This window comes from Dama dama, chromosome 33 (assembly GCF_033118175.1).
Source record: "Dama dama isolate Ldn47 chromosome 33, ASM3311817v1, whole genome shotgun sequence".
Classification (NCBI taxonomy): Eukaryota; Metazoa; Chordata; class Mammalia; order Artiodactyla; family Cervidae; genus Dama; species Dama dama.
Genome location: NC_083713.1, coordinates 26,515,548 through 26,540,621, shown reverse-complemented (window position 1 = coordinate 26,540,621; position 25,074 = coordinate 26,515,548). Strand labels below are relative to the sequence as shown.

Sequence of the window (25,074 nt, the reverse complement as noted above, 5' to 3'; positions counted from 1 at the left end):
CCAGGCTCTTCTGTCCATGGGATTCTCCAGGCAAGAATACTGGAGTGGGTTGCCATTTCCTTTTCCAGGAGATCTTCCCAACCCAGGGATTTATCTCAGGTCTCCTGCACTGCAGGCAGACTCTACCATCTGAGCCACCAGGGCGTTCTTCTCTGGCTAGAAATATATAGCAATTCAAACAGAAGTTGGTGCCAGCCCTATGCACATAGATACAGCAGTAGTTGGTTAAAACATATTTTAATTATTTTTATTTTCAGTCCTTAGAGTCTATAGAGTATTAACACATAGATTAAAATGTTCAGCTCACCTGTAGAAATATGTTCTTTTGCAACGAGGAGGTAGAAATGTGTACAAGAGAAAAAACTGCTGTTAGATAAATGTTGGGTCATTCCAATGGGTTTGATCAGGTACTCAAAAAAAAACCTTTTTTTTTTTTTTTTAAGAAAAGAAGGAAGTAAAGGTGGGTATTAGTTCAAGTTCTAAAATGACATTTCTAAAAAAGGACAAAGCAATAGTTAAAGCTCCAAGTTTGATAGGAAGTAATATCTTACCCTTATGTGATAAAATATTTTGAAGGATTTAAGAGAATAGACCCTGGTTCTGTAACTTGCTACCTGTGTGATACCGGGCAATTCATATTTTTCTCAGACTGATCTTCCTTACCTATAATATGAAGATAGCAAATAATGTATACAGATGCTTAATAAATTGTTCTGGTTGTGCCTTTTTAAGTAGGCAGAGCCTACATGATACATAAAAGGAAGCTAAGCCCCTTTGGAGGAAGATCCTAGACCACATGTTGTATTCTGTGATCAAAATACTCATGAAATATTAACATATGATTCTACATTGCTGCTATGTTCTGAATGTTCATTTTGATAATTTCCATCTGGGAGCATATTCTAAATAGGAAATAAAGATTTTTCCAGGGATACTTGCCATCCAATTACAAAAAAAGTTTTACCTTATCTCAAGAATGATTAAGTGTAGGGAAAAATATTATTCTTTGAAAATTTGTCAGCTCCTCCTGCTTCTTTTCCATGAAAAATGAAAATCCTATATGTATTATATAATTAGCTCCTATACAAACAAAACATTTTTCCTGTTGCTACCTAACACATTGATGGAGAAATAAAAATGGGAACACATTCAAAGACAAATATAATTTTTTCAAATTTCCAACTTAAGGCACTTTTTGCTTATTACAAGGTTTAATGTACCACCAGTGACATTTAACTACCTACGCCCTTTTTTTAAACACACACACACACACACACACACACACACACACACACACACCCCTTGAAAGAGGACAATAATGGCAGAACTCAGAATAAATATTCCAGTTTTATATTCCTAAGAAAAAATTACCTTTGTTAATGTAGGAAACACTCAAGTCCTGAGAGCAAGCCACCTCAACATTCTTTCTTCTTGTTTTTGTGCTCCTAAATTAAAATGCGTGTTTTAATTGCTGCAACTGTAATTTGTTCAGAAATGGTATAATTATGAGGCGTGATGAAGAGAGAATGTGCATCACCCTTTTATTATCTTTCTCTGTTTTTGTTTTAACCTTTTGTCTCCACCTTGGCTAGAGTCTAAAGAGATAGACTAGGGTAGTTTTTGCTAGCTAAAGAAATACACCTAACCACTGCTTTTTCAATTTCTGGTAAACAGTACCTGAGAGTTTCCCAGCACCAAAGCTAGTTATATTGTGGAATAAACATTGAGAACAGTGAAGTTATGATGGCTTTAAAATTGGGGAATTTTTTCTCTGAGCAACTGGTTTAGGAAATTGTATAAATTCTGATAGATTGATAAGTAATTTTCCTCCAACAGTTTATTATAAAAAAGTTGAAAGAATTTTTCAGTGAGGACTGGTATACCTATCACCCAGTGTTGGCATGAGTGCATGCTAAGTCGTTTCATTCTTGTCCGACTCTTTGCATCCCTATGGACTATAGGCCACCAGGCTCCTCTGTCCATAGGATTCTCCAGGCAAGAATACTGGAGTGGGCTGCCATGCCCTCCTCCAGGGGATCTTCCTGACCCAGGGATCAACCCATGTCTCTATGTCTCCTGCATTGGCAGACATGTTCTTTACCACTAGCACCGCTAGGAAGACTCCTATCACCCAGACCCTACTGTTAACTTTTACTATGCTTGCTTTATCACATAGATAGATTTCTAAAAGACTTAACTGTTTCCTTTCAGGAGTCTTTAATCATACCCCAAAGAGAACTAATTAGTACTTTCCTTACCTGGAAAAATACTGTAAGCATTCCAACCTTAGACAACACAATAGAAAAATTACATCTGAGCCTATTATGAATAATTGATTGAAAATAAGTATGGTTCCTATGCAGCCTGACAGTTGTGAAAGAACAAAATCAGGATATTACATCATATCTTATTTTGTTATGGTGATTTGACCTTGTTACTATGCTTGTGGATTTTCTCTTAAAGATCTACTTTCCTAAGTCCCAACAAGTGATTATTTTTTTCTTCTTCAGAAACGGCCTTCTTTCAAGCAAATCATTTCAGTCCTGGAGTCCATGTCACTCGATTCGAAGCTTTCTGACCAGTGTAACTCATTCCTGCACAACAAAGCAGAGTGGAGGTAGGTGCCTCTCACCCCAGTTTACGTCATCTGGCTTCACGGGATTGTGGGTGACTAGCTTCGGACAGGAAGAGAACCTGGGAACTTGATGACAGTCCCAATTTCTTAGAAATTGGGGCTTTTTTGTGTGTTTTTTATGTTAAAAAATTTTGGAGATTGAATAAGCTCTCCGTCTCATATGTAAGCAAACAGTGTTCCTCTAAGCTTGTTGCTTTATCATATATCTAAGTATTTAGGAAGAATATTGAAACAGTATCTTCTGAAACAAAAGGCAGTTACCAGACATTCCTTCTGTATACACTCCCTGTTAGGAAACTTTGGCCTCTGTCCCGTGAGAAATAAAAATACTGTCTGCTTGGAAATAGGCAGAGCACTTTTTCTGTTGATGGGAGAGGTAGGGAGACTGTAAAAACACTTTTAAAATAAAACTTTCAATGTTATAAATCCTATTACATTTTGTCAAATGTAAACAAACTTAGTAATGAGAGAATTGTATTGTGTGACGGGAAGAAGTAAGCCAGAGATGAGACATTTGAGCCAGGTCACGTGATGTACGAATATAAATAGCATGTTTGGGCTCTGACATTATTTCTCCCTGACTCAGCAGAGATTTAAGTAACTCACCCCGCTCTTGATAGCTATGGGTAGTAACATGACGCCTCACGCCACCTGCCGATAGCAAATGAATACTACAGGCACTTAAAAATGACGGAGTTGTTTAGTCCTGTTGCACATTTTTTTGGGCTTTCTGTTTGGTGTTTTACAATAACCTTCTTTATTTTTTATTCTTGGAGAATCTCTAGGACCAGTGAGCTAAAATGAATTTTTACTTAGTAATACAAAAGTAATACTGTTTGCTAGAGTCTAGGTATGAAGGACTTTGTTCTGGGCTCAAAAAATTAACAAAACATGTTATTAATATTTGTTTCCTACAGTAAGAGATCAGCACACATCTAATCAGATCACTTCCCTTAAATCAGAATAAGGAGCTCCCATAACCCAAGGACAAAGGCCAAAAAACAAGATTCACGACACCCTCTGTGCTCTTACTTTATCTTGAGTATCATTCTACCCCTTAATTTTTGACTTTGGTCCTTCAACACGTGTCTATTTCTCCCTCATACAGAATCCTTTCAAATGCAGTTTCTTCTGTATAAAATTCATCCCATTTCAGCAGCATACCAGCCGTGATGCCCAAACTCAACTTGGCTCTGATTCATATTACTTCAGATAGTGGCTGAAAACAGCTCTCCTTCAAGCAAGTGTGTCCTGACCCCAGACCCACTGAAGTTCCACTTTATGTAAGCCCTGAGAGCATCTCCTTCATACCCTCTATTGAAATTAATAAGTAGTTCTGCAGTCTGTTGTTTAATAACGGCGTGTCTTGCTAGCTAACATGCAGGAGGGTCAGATCATCTCTTCTGTTCATCACTGTAACTGCAGTATCTAGAACATGTCTTGAACACTGCGGTTGCTCAACAAATACTTGGAGAAGGAAATACCATAGTAGTAATAATCTTAAAAGACATCGCCATATTACACAAGAGGATAGAAACATGTAAGTTGACTTGTTTGCTTTAATAGATGTGCTTCTTATATTCATTCATTCAGATATTCATTAAGCCTTTGCTGGGAAAAGATGTTCTTTAGGTATGGGCTCTGGTGATGAACAGAACAGTAACAGTGCACTTGGAGTTTAATATTAGATTACTAAATACAAATATACAAATAACTTTTTCATGACTATTTTGATAAGTATTATGACAGGACAGTGCTGGAGGTCTGAGACTATAAAACCGTGAAATCTAATCCAGTCTGAGGGCTTAATAAAGGGATTCCCTGAGGAACTGCTGTTTGATCTGTTAGCCAAAGGATTAGTAGGATTTTAATACTACTATTAATATCCATGAGCTAGGGAGCCTTCAAAGTATGTCAATACAACCAGAAAATAGGGGGAAGTTGCTAAGTTTTCTGTATTAAGATGCAAAACCTCCATACGACCAAAAGCAATACCCACCATCAATAAATTTCCTAGACAAATGCCATATTGTTACAGCTTTTTTTCCTAGTTGATGTATCAGTTGTTCTGAAAGTTTCTAGTCTCAGGACTCCATTACACTCTGAAAAAATCATTGAGGACTCCAAAGGGCTTTTGTTTAAATGAGTTACATCTGTCAGTATTTACTACATTCAAAATCAGAACTGAGAAAAAAGTTTAAATAGGTACTTATTGATTCATTTGAAAAACAATAATTAATCCTGCTTCTGCATTCAGCTTGTGGTGCTGTCCCATGTCAGGAAGCATGTGGAAAAGTCAATACACTTGTGAGAATGAGAGTAGAAAGGTAAATCATGCCTTAATGTTATTCTGAAAACCAGTCTAACTTTTGAAAAGCTCTCATAAGCCCCCAGATTACACTTGGAAAACTACCACTTCTGTCTTTAAAGTAACATTTTAATCAAAATGTCATACTAAAGGACCTGAAATGGTATTTCACAAAAAAAGAAGTCAAAGGGTCAATAAACATGTGAAAAGTATTCAACCTCACGTAGCAGCCAAATAAAAGGGAACACAATTTATTCATCAGATTGGCACAAATTTATATCAGGAAAATATCTGGTGTTGTAAACTTCCTCACACTTTGCTGGGGGACAAATACCTTTCTGGTGGAGTTTGACTATATAGATCAGACACCTCTCCCACTGCCATTTCATCCCTAAGAAAATAAATGAGAATGTTGTGTGAGAATGTATGGACATTTGTTTATCACAACCTTTAGAACTGTAAAACTGGAAGTGAGCTTCAAGTGAAACAAGATTGATTTGGTTTTTTGTGTGTGTGGTTTTTATGACTTAAAAAATTTTGATAGCTCCATGCACAAAACAGTGTTGAGTCTTATATACAGATCTGATAAATGATTTTAAAATCAATGCTACAGTCCAGTATGTTCAGAATGATTTCATTTGTTCTAAAATAAAAAACATATTTACATGTACATATATGTGCACATAGAAAAAAGTAGAAAATGTTCAATATTATCTTTTTTTCTACAATAACCCTGGATTAGTTGAATAACAAATATTTTTTAATGTTTGAAGCTAAAAAGATGAGAGAAATAAAATTGGTAATACATTAATGTATTTTAATAAAAGGCAAACAGTTGCCCAGAGTGCTTCCTCATTGACTCTGTTTCAGGAGCTAGTTAATCCTGAGAGTTGGAGAAAGGATATGTATCTTTACCAGAAACACTAAACTATACTTTAAGAGGCAGCAGAGCTGTTTTCATTGAATTTGGCAATTGATTAAAACTGTGGGGAATAATAATACTAATGAGTAACAATAATGAACACAGCTATTGTTATTACATTCTTAACCAGATGCTTGTACTTTATTTGGATTATCTTTTTAAATCCACACAGCAACCCTAACTTACATCACAGGTACAAGACCCAGGACAGTGACAGGTTGGACAACCTGCCTGAGATCATACCTGTGAGACAGAACCAGTGCCAGAAACCAGGGGGCCTGACCCCGGGGGCCCGCCGTGGTACACACTGGTGGTGCTGCCCTTGCCCTTGTGGCCATTGTCAGGCCACCTGCTCATTAGCGTGCAGTGTTCACTTGACTCGATTGATTCCCGTGTAACAACGAGAAGCATCACAGGGCGTGATGGTTTTAGGTGATGACTTAGGGAAAACAATGACCCCACTCTGTGTGCCAACGGTTGAAAAGAAGAAAATGTTTTTTCAGGTCACCTGGACATTTCAACGGACTGCTCCTCTCCTTCCGCTGACTTTTATTTGGTGCCTGAAACCGTGCGTCTAGGGTCCAAAGTATGTGTAGGAAGTTACGAGTCTCAGTGAAGTTGGACTCCTGTCCTGCTCTGGCATTTCTGGCAAATGCTTGTTTGCTGATGGAGCTTCCTCTACACCTAAACCAGAGGAAGCATCTAGTCTTAGAAAATTAAATGATTATTCTGAAAATTCTTTTTAAGACTAGGTTATTAAAAACCACATCAACTATGACCTTTCCTTTAACCTAATAAATGACAGGAAAGAAATCTAGTGTCTAGTGAGCCTTTCCTGTTCATCACATGTTCATCTTATTTCTCTTCCTATGATTAGCAATAGTGGCCACGAACATTAAGAACAGAAAGTGTGGTTCTCTTGGTCACGTTTTCAGCTCTCATTGCCCCATGTGACTGTCTGCAGGCCTGTGGTCACCTGCACTGAATTAGCTCTGTGGTGCTATGGAGACTGTCCAGGTCCCTGTCTCTTGGCAAAACACTCTGCTGGTTACACTCTTCCTTGGTGATCAAAATACTCACTCTAGCACACCTTCTTAAAAACAAAATACACGGACTTCCTTGGTGGTCCCATTGCTAAGACTCCGAGCTCCCAATGCAGGGGGCCTGGGTTCCATCCCTGGTGAGGGAACTAGATCCCACATGCCCCAGCTAAGATCTGGCACAGCCAAATATTTCCTTAAAAAACATAAAGATTTTTAAAAAATTAATCTTTGGATTTAGCACAAGTCATTTAATAAATATATAACACTAAGTGTAATATCATAATATATTATCTATCTTGTAATGTATATAATATAGCTGCTTTTATGAATTGATCTTTTATTTCAAAGTAAGTTTCTATTAAAAGAAGATAATTATAGTTCATTGCCTGTTTCTGACATAGGGAAAACTGATACTGGTTGAAGTCAATCTTAGTGGATTTGGTTTAAGAGAAAAACCATAATTTCTATCAACTTAAAACATACAAACTTTATTTTCAGAACAGGAAGATTACATAAGTGCATCAACCAATGCATTTGATGTAAAAAATGCATCAAGAAAAACAGAGGGGACAGCCAGAGGAGCAGCTGTTTTGTGTTGCCCTCTGGATTGGGGTAGGAGAAGGCAATGGTAACCCACTCCACTGTTCTTGCCTGGAGAATCCCAGGGATGGAGGAGCCTGGTGGGCTGCCGTCTGTGGGGTCGCACAGAGTCAGACATGACTGAAGTGACTTAGCAGCAGCAGCAGCAGCCGGATTGGGGTTACATCTCTTACGGCATAAGATCGTTGCTGTCAGGATCCTAGGGCTTCTGGGAAAGTCGTGTATGGGAGCTGACCCTGAAGACACAGACTGAGGAAGCCTGCTCATTCGGTGTTTTCCTGCAGCAGCTCTCAGCTTACCTAGCTTACTTAACTGTTGATCTGTTTTCCAGAAGGGCTCAAAATCAGAGTGTGCCCCCAGAGCTGTAACTCGAGATGAATCCTAGGCTTAAATTACAAGTGAAATCAAATGTGCTGGCCATTTTACCCTGATCAGAAAGGACATCAGTGAGCTCAGCCCCCCTGGCAGGAGAGTTGGGACAGGGCTTGACAGCAGCTAGGCCCCTGCCACCTCCCAGAGCCCCGTGTGCCCAGCTCTGCGCCTCCTTTCTCACCCTCTTTTTTACTGAAGATGCCTCATTCTTTCTTTCCTTTCTGTTGCTTAAGTTTAACCTAAGATCTACACTGAGTTTTTCTTTTTTCCCCTCAGTCCTCCATTTGAAAAATAAAAACACTTATTTGTGAATGGGCATAATATTATGTCTGAAATATAAAATTTGGATTTTATGATACAGTCATAATTCTGAAAGATGATCAATTTGCTGCCTTTCTTTAAGGACTCTAGCATGACTTACATGGTTTTGTAACTTTCAAATGGCACCACTCAATGGGACAGAGGGTTGACAACAGATGCTTTTACACTTACTTTCCTGGCCTCCCTTGCTCTGCAGACAGCCTGGGAAGTAAAATGTGTGACCCAAGTCCAGATCCACCTCAGCAGCTGTTCCCTGAGTTGGATTTGGTCAAGTGATACCCACACCTTTTTGTTTTCATGTATTTACTTACCATCTATTCTGATTTTCCCTGGACATAAAAAGGCAGACTTGGGCTGCATACATCTATTAACTTAGATCTGGGGGCTTCAAACTTCCGTAGCCAAGACCTCAAACCGAATCGCACAGTCTGACATGTAGGTAGGTGTGTCTCAGGGCACCTGGAAGCAGCTTTTGGCTCAGCAGCTCCGTCTCCCCAGTCCCTTCCTCATTCTGCGTCCTCCTCTCCCCCGTCCTCTCTCCCTCCCTGTCTCCCCTTGCTCACAGTCTCTCATTACTGTTGCTTTCCTCAGAAGGTCTGCAGAAACTCACGGGAAAGAACTTCCACCTCTCGGAGCATAAGTTTAGACCTAAGCATTAACAGTAGCCCTGAAGGAGAAAAAAACTTACACTGAGCCATCTTACCAGCTTTAATTTCTGTCAAGGACAGGTTTCTGTAACTGGACATATTGTTCCATGTGGTGAGGCGGGTCAGCGCATAGAGTCTGGGAGGGAACTAACTTGCTTTTAAAATTATTAGAGTTAAAATGAACCTTAGAGTTCATCTGATCCAGGGTTTCTCACACTTGCCTGATTGTAAAAACAAACTCATATCAAATAATGGAAATTCCTAGGCCCTACCCAGCCCTACTCAATCATGAGCTCGGAGGAAGGGTCTTAGGAATCTATGTTGTGTGGTATGTTTTGCCCAGACAATTATTAGGATCAGGCAGTTTGCAGGGTCCCGATAAAAGGTAACCACCACCCCATACAGCTGACAAAACTGAGTCAGGTTAATCCGTAGATTGCTGGAGTTACTCAGCCAGTGAATAGGCTAAGGTGAATTTCTGAGTGGAGTGACAGTAATCATCTAACCAGAGTGTCATTTTCCCATCTCTCTCTATGCAAGATTAATACCTGTTTCTTGGGACTGTAATGAATATAAGATAAGCTAATATACAATAGAGCCAGAGGACTATGAGCATTTATTAAATGACTAAACCAGGACACCAGTTCCATGGCTCAGGCCCTAGACAGTGGTTCTTCACTGCTTTGAGAAAGTATTCCAAACTTGTTTCCAAGCTAGTTTATATGTTGATTTTGAAGGATATGAAAGATGTCCTGTTCTTTGCTAGTTTGTTGTTGTTGTTGTTTTTTAGTCACTAAGTCGTGTCTTACTCTTTGTGACCCCATGAACCGTAGCACTCCAGGCTTCTCTGTCCTTCACTATCTCCCAAAGTTTGCTCAAACTCATGTCCATTTAGTCAGTCATGCCATCCAACCATCTCATCCTCTGTCGTCCCGTTCTCCTCTTGCCCTCAGCCTTTCCCCGCATCAGGGTCTTTTCCAATGAGTCAGCTTTTTGCATCAGGTGGACCAAGTATTGGAACTCAGCTTCAGCATCAGTCCTTCCCATGAATATTCAGGGTTGATTTCCTTTAGGATGGACTGGTTTGCTCTCCTCGCTGTTTACTGTTTGGTTTCAAAGCACAGGTTTTAGCCTTTTCCTTTGATTAAGCATCATGATGGACCCCTCAGCACATAACACCTCTTGAGCAAAGTTGTGATTTAAACCAGTTATGTCCTCCTGCAGGTGTGAAATTGAAGCAACTCTTGAGAGACTGAAGAAACTAGAACGTGACCTCAGCTTTAAAGAGCAGGAGCTCAAAGAACGAGAAAGACGGCTAAAGATGTGGGAGCAAAAGCTGACAGAGCAGTCCAACACCCCGGTGAGTGCTCCCTGCAGGGCTCGCTGACCCCCACTCAGGAGACTGGCTGAGCATGGCAGCATGGCGCCTCCTCCCCTGCCGCCGCCTCATCTGCCGCCTCGCGCTTGATGAGAGGACCTGCATTTATACTTGAGCAGCGCTTCCTATCTCTTTTCGATTAACAAACTTCCAGAAATTTAGAAGAAAAGCTTATCCTGTTTCTGGCTCTGTCCCTGAGAACTGTTACTCTGTCAGTGTGTGTGTATGTTAGAATTACAAAAATAAAATTCAGTGTATTTTTGCACCATCTGCAGTGTACTTTGCACCATCAGGTCCCCAGAGCCTGTGCCTTGAGGCAGATGAACTCTTTAGAGTGAGTCTATCAGTAATTCATAAACACTACACCAAGGCAGTTAGCTGTCTGAGAAAGTCATTGATGTGTCAGAACGTAACCAGTTTTCCTTCTAAAAGCTAACTTAATGATCTATAAATGACGAGTATTAATATTCCTTACTCAATGTAGGGTCATGATCATGGGCAGCAAAAAAGTGGGAAAATAGTTCTCTCAGGACAAGCTTCAAGTATTTACTCTGCCAAGAAATATCTTGGTTTTTTCCAAATCTTGTATTTGGATTAAGATAAAAATTCTTCTTAAAAACTTCATTGTTTATACACTTAACTTGAGCTTATATGTTGACATGATATATTAAAGTCTAGTCAAATTTCACCATTCTTTCCTGTTTTTTTCACTACTAAAAAATAAAAATTCTATATTGAAAAAATATGACATTCAAATAAAAACAAACTACAAATTCATAAAATTAAATTCTTAAGACAGAAATATAGAGAGCTCACAGAACTTAAAAAAAACCTAGGACACCAACAGAAGCATGGGGAAAGACTATAGGTACATAATTCACAAAAGAAGAGGTACAAATAACTAATAAACATAAGAAAAGTTACTCTAGAAAACAAGGAGAACATTTTTCCCTATTTTAAATAATTTATTATTTAAAGAATTAAGTATAAATTTATCATTGGCTTTTCCAGGGTTTTAAATGGGTGATATATACCCACCTTAAGATGCACAAGAAATAATGATTAAAAGTACACTTGTTATATATTTTAAATTCATGTTTGATAGTTACTTTGGTGATTGTACCTCCCAAATACTTAAATGTTCTTTAATTTGTGATCTTCAAAAAACTTTCCTATTTTTAAAAGTCTTAATCTCCATTAAGCAGCCAGTGCCCAACTACAAAGTATTTAACAGTGTCTAAAGAATAAAATAGTTTGCCTCTTTTTCTGATTTATGTGGAGAAAGAACCTGATATCCAAAAAAGGAAACTACAGTGAAATTAAATGTTTATTATCAGATTTAACTTTTTAAAAAATGACTTTGGTTATCCAAGGAATCCCAAAGTAAGGAACTGAGTAACAAGTAAACTTACTTGTTATGCGTAAGACTGTCTTGTGGTATTAAAACAGTACCACATTTTGTAAATTCTGTGAGTTGTATCTTGGCTTTCAAGAAAGAAGTTTAAGGAAAGCTTCCTGTTATGGTTGAACTGGCAGACTCAGAAAGCATTACGCTAAGGATCTGCAAGGGAACATTGCTTCTCCCAGAACTGATGAGAAGCAAAAATATGGCCACCTTCTGAAGAGAGTTGTGGGGGCTTTTAAGTACATTGAAATCTTAAGCTATAAAGCACTGCATGGCTTGACTCTTTCTAAATGTAGCATTGTAAGAAAAAAACAAACTTTAAAGGGCCCATTAAAGTATGCTTTAGAACCTTTCTTTGGTTTACTGGCATCAGTTTTGCTAAGAAATTATGGGCTGCCTTGCACACATTATTGCTATTAGTAACGCAGCTGTGTAATAAATCATGAAAAGCTGAGTGCACGGTAGGCTGTATGCTTGTGTTTTAACTGCAGAAAACTTTCTGTGAAGGAGCTGCTCTGAGGGCTACCGTCTAACAATGGGCAGCATGCAGCACAATCTCAATGAGATTTTCTTCCCTTTTTTTTTTTTTTTTTAACCTATGAGGCTAAGTTTTCTTTCTGTACAGTACTTGCTTTTAACATCTCTTTTGCTTAGAGCTGATATTTCTGAAGGAAAGAAGGTTTGTGCTCAGGTATTTTATAAGTAGGTTTTTTCTTTTATCCTCACATCAGTTTCTAGTTGACTTTAAATGAGGTTTCTGAGAGATGGATAAAATAAACCTTTTTAAAAGAAAGTGGCTGGAGACTCAGTAGCTGAGACTGTGTAGCCTCATCTTATAACTTGATATTTAAGTAACATCATAAAAAAATGTACTATTATATTTATTTTAAGGAAGAACAGTCTTTTCTTTCCTGAAATTAAAACACTAGTTAAAGATATTTGGGAAGATGGATTCTCCATGTACAAATATGAGCAATGTTTATTTTTAACAATTCTTGTAGCTTGATATAGAAATTTTACTTCTTTTAAAAATAAAACTTATTTGAGAGGCATTTTTTGAGATCTTAACATAATGTGAGGAAAGACCTATGAAGTAATAAAGTAGATAAGCAACAAAGAGATCCTGAGAGTGTGTAACAATTGAAAAAAACTTTGAAAGGCTGGGAAATTTGACTGCAAGGAAAGGAGCAGCTTGTTTCTGGTCTTAAAGGATTTAAAACAGTTTCTTCTATGTAGCTGCTGATTTTTAGCTGAATTATGTGAAGTTCTTATTGAACTAATAACTATAGAGGTCTTTTCCTAATGAAGTTAAGATGATTTTTTAATAGAATTCAATTCCAACTTTAATTTAAAAATTAGGAAATTGACCCTAAAAAGTACCTTTACTTACAGAATGTTAAGATCATCCCAGAGTTATATTATTTGTACTTTATCATAAATTTACCCTTATTTACACAGCATCAAAAATATGTCTTAATTTGCTTCTTTCTCAAAAGAAGAGGCCATCACTCTTTCCAAGCCTAACAGTTCTACCACTGAAATGTGTATGAACAACATTTATGGAAATATGTTGGCTGTTTAAAATAATTATGTAAGATTGAAAATGTCTGTATCCATTATGAGAAGAATTCCTAGAAAAAAATTCTGAAAAAAAAGAAGGAAACTTGTAGAGATAGAGACCAAGGTGACCATCTAAATTAATACTAGTTTCCTGTCCTCCCAATTTTCAGATATTTACATACTTGTTTATACTTAGATGTCAGAGATGATCTAAAATTTGTTTATAAGTGAATTACTTCATAAATTGGATAACTAGTATTATATATCTGCCTGTATTAAATAATAGACACAAGTGAATTCTAGACTCCTTTTTAGTAGTCAGATACTTAATCTAGCTAAAAAGATAGGTAACGACCCAAATCTCCCTAGAACTGTGTTGACTACTGAACTGTTTTTATGCTTCCTCTAAGCTTTTCTTCTTTGGTACAGGGTTTCTTATCTGTTTTGTTTTTTATTACTCAAGATTAATCTCTACTTAATTTCTTCATTAATATAATAGTTAACTTTTTCCGTATGAATTTGGGGAAAATTAAGAGAAATTCTAAAAACTACTTTGTTTTTGCAAAATGAGGGTTTAAAACTTACAAGTTCCTTCCTATTTGAAAATTTGGCTTGCTGTAGTGCTTTGCAAACTTTGATGTGATCTACTCTGTCATTTATAAATCATGATAAACACGCTGGAGCCAAACCTGCCATTAATAAATTCTCACATAAAATCCCCTACATTCATTTCACTAATCATTTACTTTCCATGCAGCACCCATTAATTTTGTGGTATCTGTTCCCTTGATATAAATTGGTCCTAATTTCTCTTTTTACTTCTGTCCTTTCTTCCCTCATGATAGCTTCTCTTGCCTCTTGCTGCAAGAATGTCTGAGGAGTCTTACTTTGAATCTAAGACAGAGGAGTCAAACAGTGCAGAGATGTCATGTCAGATCACAGCAACAAGTAACGGGGAGGGCCATGGCATGAACCAAAGTCTGCAGGCCATGATGCTGATGGGCTTTGGGGATATCTTCTCAATGAACAAAGCAGGAGCTGTGCTGCATTCTGGGATGCAGATAAACATGCAAGCCAAGCAGAATTCTTCCAAAACCACATCTAAGAGAAGGGGGAAGAAGGTCAACATGGCCCTGGGGTTCAGTGATTTTGACTTATCAGAAGGTGACGATGATGATGACGATGACGGTGATGAGGAGGATAATGACATGGATAATAATAGTGAATGAAAGCAGAAAGCAAAGTAATAAAATGGAAAATGTCCGGGAAAACAAAAGAAGCTTGTTATCTCAGTCTGTACAAAAACCAGTGATGAGGTAGAAAACCGAGCACTGCATTTTTAGGCCAATCACATTTAGATAACTGTCATTTCTTTACAATTTTACTTTTGATTTGTCTTTGCTTACAGGAAAAGGGGGTGGGGAATTAAGCCAAAAAGGTCTGTTCAATGAATCAGCATATGTGGTGCCTGATTATAGAAACTTGTGATTTTATATGCAATATAGCATTTTTTTTTTAACTAATGACGTTCTGGCTTTTTTTAATGAATACTTTATAATTTGATTTGATTTATCCAATTGCTTCAAAAAACTTACATTTTGGACAATCACGCTTAACTCCTAATTCTTCTCTGACACTTGATTTTCTTGTAACATACTACATTTTTTTCCCTTATGTAAATATACAGTACCTTCAGAAATAATTGATAGTGATTGCAAAATCCAACAGTAAAAAAATTGAGATGAAAGGAAGTTGTAACAAATACTTCTACAGAAATACCTAAGTGCTAAGAATACTGAGAGTGAGACCCAAGAGATGCTCTCAATAGTATGTTTGCAGGAGAAATACTCTAATTTGAAACCAGCATCAGATGCGGTACTTTCATGCCAGTACTCACCCTAGAAGCTTCTTAACAGCACACTGTCATCTAAGGCTTAGCTTACACTTTATACAAAGTATTTTATACAAAGAGAAAGAGAGGATAAGGGATACTTCCAGACAGTGTGAGTGTTAATATGGTGCCATAGGGGTGTATACCTGTGTCTCTTTTCCAGAAGGGTATGAGAATCCTGGATTCTAAATGCATGTAGAGATATTTTAAAGAGGGAACTAAATATTATAAAAAGCTGTCCTTACTTAGGCAAAAGTGCAGAATGAAGGATCCTTTTATAGCAGATAAAACTTTCCAGATTTGTCTTTAAAAAAGAAAACAGAAAACCCTGACTCGGCTATGCTGGTGTTAAAGAGAAGTAAATGTTGATGCTGCTCTGAAAACCTAGCTAGCCAGAGAGATATTTTCAAAATGTTCACAGATTTGTCAAAGCTTGTTAAAACTATGAAACACTTTAAGAAAACTAAAAAAATTTGTAGTTATACATATATATGTGTGTATATATATATATATATATATATATATATATATATATACAGAAAGGCAAAAGAACAAAGACTTTTCTTCAGTCTAAGTTTGAAAGTAGTGACATTCATTTGACTATCAACCCAAGGAACTTTACGTGGTTCTTTTTATAGGAGATTTAAGGATATTATCATAGATATTATCTAACACTGTTTCTAAGTATATTTGATCATAAAAAGCCTCCTGGAATTTGAAGCATGACATGTTTCTAATCCCCATTGAGGGTAGGAAAATATCATAAAATGATCAATGTGCTATGTTTGCTTTATTTGGAGAAGAATTACTAATGAAATGTTCTGGGTATGAAATGTAGACCACTCAGTACAGAACAGTGATAAAGAGAAGGATCTGGAATCAGCTTGTGATTCAAAAATTGCTGTGCAATCTTGGGCAAATTATTTAACTTGTGTGTCTGTTTGCTCATCTTTAACATGAGAATGATAATAGTACCTACTTCAAAGGATTGTTGTGAGGGTTAAATGAAATGATAGACATAAAGCATTTAACACAATACCAAGCCCATGGTAAGTGGTCAGTTAATGTTAGTTACTGTTAACTGTGTCAGTGAAAAGACACTGAAAAATAAGTGGTCTCTGTAACCTGGAAAATGAAACTCTCAATTTCAAGTAGTGTTTGTTGAGTAGGATAAGATGAAAGTTAAAGTGAACAACTTTCAGGAAAGATAAAGCAAACATCTTTAGAATGTAAGCTATGTGAGCGATCCACTGACGCCCTTTGAAGACCATGCACGTGGCAAGGTTTGCCTAGTCTGAGGTGTTTGCAGGCCCTGTACCACCCATAGACCAGGCAAACACAGAAAGAAGCCATAAATGTTTTCTCTAGAAGATGGGCTCCCCACATAGCCAATCTAATGCACTTCCTGTGTCTATGCAAACTTAGACCCATATACCCATAAGAGCACAATACAGTGCTGGTGACAAACAGGTGCAAACATAAATAGGCGTCCTGTCTGCACTCAGACATACAGGAGTCCTCCCTGATTCAAGCCAAGCCACTCAGGCAGATCTTGGAGTGGAGCAGAGGGGATGGCTTTCAGCTCTTGCCTTCCCAGCATGCCCTGGGGCTCTGTGACCCTGTAATCTGAAGGAGGGCCAGAGACCAGGTAGTTCAAAGCCTCTCGTTGCATGTCTTCCAGGCCAAGGTAAAGGCATCCATCCCACCAATGTTCTCGAGCCCCTCCTCTGTGCCCCATACCATTCTAGGGAACGGCTTGATGAAAATCTTTGCCCTCACACAGCTCACATGCTAGTGAGTGGAGATTGACAACAAACAGAACAAATGCATCGTATAGTAAACATTTAAGTGGGCACTGGGACACGCAGCAGAGAAGGAGGAGGTGGCTCATAGGAGAGTTTTGCGGACTTGCCAGTGTGGTCAGGAAGGGCCTCACTGATCATGGAATCTCTGTGGGCGGATTTGGGGATCTGTGTACCTCTGTAGGAATGTAGACCTTGCTTCTCATTTGAGACTAACCAGCAACAAATTTAGAATGTATGAAATGAATGGGATGGTTTTTAAATTTACATTTTTTAAAATTTATAGCAATTAGATGTATTGTGATTTTACGTAAGATTTTCTTGCATTAATAAAAGCAGCCAAATAGGGCCAAAAGAGAAGGGTAATCACACAGCCATAGGTTTACCATCAATCAGGTAATATTTCTCTCATCTCTTCAACTGTGCCATTTTCCTGACCAATATTCCAGAGATGGTCAAAGCTCAATAATCTACCATCAAGAAACTACAAAGATTCCAGATATAGCAGAATTGATAACCTCGGTGATAAGCTTGAAATCTTCTAACCTAACATTGAGCTATAGATAATTACTGTATGGCACTGGCTATTTTACTTTTGTTCCAAATCAGTGTCCTTTCTAGGGTTTTGAATATTCCTTCAATCTGTATCATATAAACAGAATCTTAAAGTGGTCTCATCCAATCTATGAAGATGATTTTGAAGACTTTAGACTCTATTATTGGCCCTATTAATTTTAAAAAGAAATGTTTATTAGTCATTAGTCATCTTCATTTCGAATGAAGATGTTAATTATACAGCTTTTAATTTACCTTTTGGATCAGTTTTTTAAATGGTAAATTATTGGTGTTAGAATTATTTCCAAATACCTGACTTACAAAAATGTACATTTATAAAGAGAATCTGAGTTAAAGAAACAATATAAAATAGGTAACTAATAAAAACCTACTGTATAGCACAGGGAACTCTGCTCAACACTCTATAATGACCTATATACAAGGAAAGACTCTAGAAAAAGAATGGCTACATGTATAACTGATTCACTTTACTGTACAGCAGAAACTAACACATTGTAAATCAACTGTACTCCAATAAAAATCAACTAGAAAAAAAAAGAGAAATATGAAGACTCACAATTACAGTTGAAACTCCAAATTGTGGTAATAATTATCAGAGCCATACAACTGAAAATATAACTACTGTTTTATCTTTTTTTCTTTACTCATAAAGCTGATCATGCAGAATTTGATGAAACCCTCTCAGTGGTTCTCAACCACGATAGCACTGTCACCAAATGGTGTTTGGTGATGCCGGGGCATATTTTTGGTTGTCTGGGAGTATATTTAGTGCCCAATGCCCCAAATCTTATGTGCCAGTCCCACCCAATAAAACAATTAAATACAGAAAGCCCATGGCATTGTCCCTTCCTTCACCGAGAAACTTAGCTAAACCTGGCGGTTGTAGAGTTCCACATCTCATTTTTTTCCCCATAAACATAATTATCCAAGTCAAAAGATGCATTTTCAGAATTACAACTACTTATACAATCTAATTTTGTCGATTCATGTCATTTACCTTAAATCCTTACTTGTGGGAATCGTTTCTTTCCCCTTAAGAATGCTGGTAGAAAGTTTATGAAACAGCTAAATTTACTAAGAGAGAGGGGCAAGGTGTCAGTCTCCTGTTACACTGTTTTCACAATAAATAAAAAAGAAAAATATCACTGAGGTAGCTACAGTTCTGCAAAGTAGTCAGGTTAACTTAAAAGGACATGTTTCTTTAACAGTCTTCTTTTTTTAAAGAGAAATCACATTTTAATATTTTACATAAATAACCAATGGGAAGAGGTTGAAGATACACTTGTTTTTAATGCTCTGGAAATGTTGAGGGCCATTTTATAGCCAGTGATTTTTAATACGCAGTAGATTTGTTAGACTTTAACACCAGCTGGGGAATTCAAACTTGATCCCCATGAAAATCAAGGAATTGAGGGTGGGGGGAAGGTTTGGGAGAGATCTAAAATGATTTCTCATGGCACTATGATGAACACAACTTTGTTTTCCAGAGGTTTCATTGGAGTGGTAAGAATTTCATGAAAGATCATTTTAAAACTTATTTGAGTTAAACCTTGATCCTTTTTGGTTTTTTTTTTTTTTTTTTTGGATATACTAGACTTTTGACACTCTGCCTCTTGAGACTAGCAGAATCTACTATTCCGTATACATAATAGAGCATGCTTTTTCTATAATCAGGTACCTTTTGCTGCTTTGGGATAAGACTGTTTTCCTGTTTAGATTTTAAGCATTGCCAGAGAGAAGAATCTGTTCTGTTCTTTTGATTGTAGCACAGCCTGATAGCTCTAACTGCAGCCTCTCTGATGAGGCTTTCAGGACATCTGGGCAACTAGCTATGTTTCCTCGGACTCCAGCTTAGTTGGCGCTCCATTCACTGCCTGTGAGGAGCTTTCTGGCATGTGATTATTTACTTCAGAATTAGAATTTCAGGCACCTACATTGACTGTCTTATATGGTGTGCAGAATAATAGATCTTTTAATGTCAGATACAATACACTGCACATATTGCTTTTGCACTGTTTTAAAATTTTTGTACTAAATGATAGAAAATATTTATATTCTTTGAGTGTGAGCTTTGAATAGATGGTATGATCACTTTATTGTTTTTTTTTTTTTAAACAAAACGTTTTTCTCAAATATTCTATTGCAATGTTATTCTGAGCAAGTCGTACGCCAAAATCTTGTATCATGTTTGTATGGAAGATTAAATTTTACTCTTGTGTGGTAAGACTACTCAGTTACTGAGTTCATTGTTGGAATTTGATATTCCAACAGAAAGCCCACTATGTATTCAGAAATCCAAGTTGGTGTCATACATTTCATTTTGATGTGAACTTTTCTTTGCTTTCCTTTGTTTCAAGACTCCATTTTGCAATAAACGTTTTGACAGTAAATCCCTTTGTTATGTGTGGCTGTGTATATCAGAGACTTGTTAGATTGGATTCCCAACATACTTTGAAGGAATCATTGTCACACACATGCCCATGAGTGTGAGCTCTTCTCTCCCGAAATCAATTGGAGTGTAAATAATGAAACTGTAAAGTGATGGGGCAGTCACGAGGTAAATGGTTTTGTTTTTTTTTTGTTTTCAATCCCCAAAGAGAGACAGAAAGACTTAGAACTCACCCTCCAGCAGAAACACTGATATGTTAACAAGCTACAGCAGACATAAAGGAAAGGGAAAGCCACTCTGTGGCTGGAGATCATTAACTCTTCTTCCCTATCCTGCCAAACTCAAACCATCTTGAAGCTGTGCCTGGCTCCACAGCCTTCCTCTCACTGATCTTTGCAAGCAGCGTGCAAGAATCCTACCAGAGTGAGGGCTCACCCTGCATTCAGTGCCTTCCCTTGGCGTCATCTTGATAAGCCTGTCTCAGAGCTCAAGAGAAGTCTTCCCCTCTCCTTCTGACATGAAAACCAGAGATGTTGGTTTTGATTAGTTGTATCACTTACAACCTTTACTCAAGAAATATTTATCAGTTTTGTTGAGTGCAACATTTGGGGATTGTATAAAAAATCAAAACATTGCATACATACCCACTCCTTGTAAGGCCAGCCTTGACACAGGGAGCATCTCTGAGATGCAGTCTGTTGTTTCTTGAACTAATCAAATAATTTCCTTGTTTCACATTTGATCCCGTGATGGGAAAGCGGAATGACATGTTTCTGCAGCTATATACAACTGCCCCATGAAGAAATAAAACTTGTCATGTGTTTTCTTTGATCAAGTTCTATTTTTGATCCTATTTCTCAAGTCACTCTCCTTCCTGCATTATTCAAGCAGATGAGCGCCTGTGACTACAAATACTAAGTATTTCAGAGGAGGAAGGGGCAGCCCTGTAGGAAGCACATAGGGGTAGTGGAATATATATGCAGTGGTAGCAATTTGTACCCTTGCAACTTATCTCTACATCTCTAACTCTATGCATTCAGATTCACTGTAACTAGTGGGCTTTTAAAATAATTCTGTGTAGCCCGCTAGAGTTGGCTCCATTTCCCCTTTATCTTGAGACATGCATACACTGTACCTGGAGCTCCAGTCAGCAAATGTGACATGCCTATCCTTCCTTCTTCTTCCTCCCCACTGTCAGTTTCCTGCCTTGTTGCTTCTCCTATCCAGGAATCACCTCTCTTCTCCTTACCCTGCTGTGCCAGCTCAAGCCACTGTCCCTTCCATCCCCGTGTTAGTCTATGAAACATCCTTTGTCCATGGTATAGCCATAGACGCTGAAGTCTATACCAGAGAATTTAGCTTTGTAGTAAATGCAGCCTCCAATTTTACTCATTCAACAAATTGTTCAACAAAGATTTACCAGGTATTATGTGCCAGGCATTCTGCTGGGCATTGAGGAAACTAAGATGAAGGTGGATTCCTCCAAAAGTAAAATCCATGCCTGCTTCACCCCCTTAAATTAAAAGCTCCCTGAAAGTAGGGGTATGACTTCCCCAGCAAGGTTTTGAGCATGTGAATTAAAAACACCTGCAGATTAGAAGCATTAGTCACCCACCCTCTGATTTTTACAAATTCATAAAAGTAACCAAATCCAACTTTTTTTTTCAACTCACCCACACCCAGAAAATATATTATTTGTAACAGGGGTTGAAAGACACTTTGCCACATTATCTCATGAGCAGTCCAACCATTCTGGCAAGTTAGAGTTAGTTACAAGTAATGGCTGTTGTTGTTCAGTTGCTAGGTTGTATCCGACTCTTCTCTGACCCCATGGATTATGGCCTGCCAGGCTTCTCTGTCCATGGGATTTACCAGGCAAGAATACTGGAGTGAGTTGCCACTTCCTTCTCCAGGGATCTTCCCAACCCAGAGATTTAATCCATATCTCCTCCACTGGCAGGTGGATTCTTTACCACTGAGCCACCAGGGATGATAATGGCTAAAGGAAACTAATTCAGGTCACAAGACACAGATTTTCTCCCCACCCCCACCCCCCCATTATGTAGGTATTGGGTTAGTCAAAATACTCGTAAGAAGTTATGGAAAAACCCAAACAAGCTTTTTGGCCACCTCAATATTTATTACTTAATCTGTGGCCATGGAACATATATTGAAGCAAGTAGCCCTTTGACTCTGAAAATGGCCAGGTGGGAGTCTTCCTGAAAAGTTGTCTTTTGTGTTTGTACACTTGCCACGGAGGGTGGTTACTTTAATTTTAGTTAGAGCATCTCCGCCACCTGAGTTCCTTCAGGCAGCTCCGATTTCACATGTCCTTCTGATATTTGGTTTTAAAAAATATAGTGCAAGTAAGACATTTAGTTAAAACTTGGAAATTCCCCTCTAAAAATAAGCATCTACAATATCTAGTTACCAAGTGGTTGCTTTGGAATTTTCATTAATAAAATCAAATGATCTCCATGTTGACAGAATCCCAAAGAAGGCTCTGGTGTCTGACAAATGTCAGAAATTCCTCGACTTCCAAGGCCTTCTTGTGGGAGGTAAAACTACTCTCAATGTGCCAACTACCAAGAGAGGAAAATCCCACGATGTGCAGTCCCACTGCAACAGTTCACCAGGTGCAGTGACTTGTTACTGAGAGGTTGATACACTCGATTGGCTTCTGTGGGCACCATCCTTAGAAACCTGAGAAATTCCTCTTAACAGGCAGGAAAATTGGTTTCCATTCAACATAACCTGCAGAAAGAACCAAGCCAGAACATCGGCCCAGAGCTAGAATATTGAAAAGAGGGGATAAGCCAAAAAGACAATGATAATATTCCTCTTTTTTTTTTTCCCATTTCATTCATATTTCCCATGCAGCTGCTGCCTTCCTTTGAGATTGGTGCTTGGACAGAAGATGATGTGGTAAGCTGCTTCTGTTAATGCCTCCTTCAACCTGGGCAGGGAGTTCATAACTAGGTCCGCAAGTTAAAAATGCAGGTAGACGGGTCTGGGCCTTAGGAAAGTCTAAGTAAGAGAAGTTGACAAATTCCATGTTTTTCTATTTTTAAGGCAGAAATGATTTAAAGTAAGGCCTTGAGCAAAGCAAGTATCTCATCAAATCTGACAAGAGGATTCTACCTCCCTATTTGCTCTGAAATGTATTCCAGAATGCAGCAATGAATCCCAGTTAAAGGGACTTCCCAGGATACCAAATGAACATACCAGGAAAAAAAGTGATCTTAAGTTTTCCCAGAAGATCAGGGTTGAACTTGAACCACAGTGGGGAAAGATTTGGTAAAGGTAGTGCCTTAGCCCTGTTCATTTTGCCATCTTTACTCTGACCTTCCCAAGAAGGAAGAGACCTGAGTTCCCAGACATTTCTCCACAGCTGGAGCCAGCAAGCCCAGTGTTTGGTGGAGAATGTGAAGAGAATGTTTAAATCCAAAGGAAATCCAACACCCTACACTCTGGGTAGACACCCTGAGGAACAAGCCTCCTTAGCCTGTTGTATCTCTGCAGCTTGTTTCCTTGGTGAAAAACAGGGCTAAGAATTCTTGATCAGAGACCTCAGGGGTTTATGTCTGTCCAGGTCCAACTTATAAGTTCAGGGTTTCAAAAAAAAAAAAAAGTTCAGGGTTTTGTTAAATGAAAAGTGGGGGAAAAGCTTGTATGCCAACCTTAGCAGGCCCACACCCCAGGAAACAGACTTGGTACCCCAACATCCAACTTGTTACTAGAAACTCTTGGGAATGTCTCTGGAAGGTTTACCAGACTTGGTCTGGTTTTTGGACCGGGGCACATCCCTTCCTGCCCTTGGTCTTCTGCTGAAGTGATGCTGCTTTCAGATGACATCTCTGTGGCTTCCATGGGGGGAGGACACTGGCACCCGCTGCCTCTACTTCCCATTCCCTGAGCCCCCAGGGATTCTAAATTTCCTGCCAGCCCTGCTTAACAAGGAGAGAGGACTTAGGATCTTCTCTGTTCACAGACCTGGATATAATGCCTTCATCCCCTGCTGCAAAGTTGGCCTGTTTCATTTGAGAAGAAATATTTTCAAAGGCACTGAACTCCAACAGCTATTTTTAGTCTTTGCTCTGAGGCTGAGTGGTTTTCAAACCATTTAAATAAAATTCCAGGGTCAAGGGCTCCCTAGAGAACTGGGTCTGGCCCCACCATTCTGTCCCCCTTTGCCTGGGTAGTGTGAGGGGCTATGGTAAACACGTGCCAAGTGAGTCAAGGATAGAGGTCGCTAGGCCCAACCTCATTCTGTGTAGAAAGCTCCATGCTTTAAATTGTCTTGGGCCACAGAGCTACGTCATGACCAGGCCTAGAACAGAGGATGCATATTATCCATTTTTCTGCCCACTGCCATGTGGTCCCTGTTTTTCTATAATTCCTGGGTAAACCAGTGCCCTTGAACACCCCAGCGGACCACTGGCACGTGAATGGAAAAGGCATTATAAGTAAGAATCTTCTCAAAAGGATTTTTAAATGTGTTTCAAATAAGAAGTAAAACCAGTAGTCCTCTAAGGGCCCAAGATCCCCAAAGGGAGGGGTATCTCCAATTTGAAAACTTGAAGCTTTAAAACAATGAAGAGAAAATCTTCAGTTTTCCCTTTGTGGTTGAGCAAGAATTAAACATATTTTACCCATTGAACAACTGTGTGTCTTACTGTTAAGTCTGGCCACTGACCATGAATGAATCTTCAAAACCATGTGTGTCCTCTCTTCCACAGTATTTTTGGGTTCAGCAGCTCGTCAGAAAAGGCAAGTGGAACAACTTACCTTCTTAATTCATGGAGTTAACTTTGCTTGGGATGTGATTGAGTCTAATTTTATTCTGCCTTCTAATCCCTCCCTTCAGGTGACTCTTCAGCAGAGATGAGTGTGTATGCAAGCTTGTTTAAGGAAAACAACATTACAGGAAAGCGACTGCTTCTTCTTGAGGAAGAAGACTTGAAAGACATGGGCATCATCTCCAAGGGGCACATCATCCATTTAAAGGTACCTCAGAAAGGGAGACCATTTTGTCAGCAGATGTCTATTGAGCACTTACTGTGGAGTGGGTCATGTGTCATGTTAGAGGCTGAGCTGATGGTCATAACACCATACTTCATACCAGTTGCACATTAGCTGCTGCCCCCATGGGACGCCTACTTCCTCCACATAATCCCCAAACAAGAGTGGGCCTTTGGGTCCAGCAGAAGTCACCTGGATACACC

At 38.5% G+C, this 25,074-nt stretch overlaps 1 protein-coding gene across 5 annotated transcripts in view; it reads left to right on the top strand.

The window, feature by feature from the left end:
* Positions 1-25,074, top strand: part of MAP3K20 (mitogen-activated protein kinase kinase kinase 20) — a 164,348-nt gene that overhangs the window by 104,949 nt on the left and 34,325 nt on the right. For 4 of the 5 annotated variants that reach the window (XR_009691788.1, XM_061135597.1, XM_061135598.1 and 1 more), the window contains 5 exons: positions 2,511-2,617; positions 10,073-10,208; positions 22,730-22,774; positions 24,589-24,619; positions 24,717-24,856. Coding sequence is in view for 4 of the 5 variants with exons in the window: in XM_061135597.1 (XP_060991580.1) it covers positions 2,511-2,617; positions 10,073-10,208; positions 22,730-22,774; positions 24,589-24,619; positions 24,717-24,856 (459 nt within the window). In the remaining variant the exon portion in view is untranslated. Of the gene's footprint in view, positions 1-2,510; positions 2,618-10,072; positions 10,209-14,036; positions 19,851-22,729; positions 22,775-24,588; positions 24,620-24,716; positions 24,857-25,074 lie in introns of those variants that run through there. The other variant, XM_061135600.1, reaches the window with a different exon arrangement.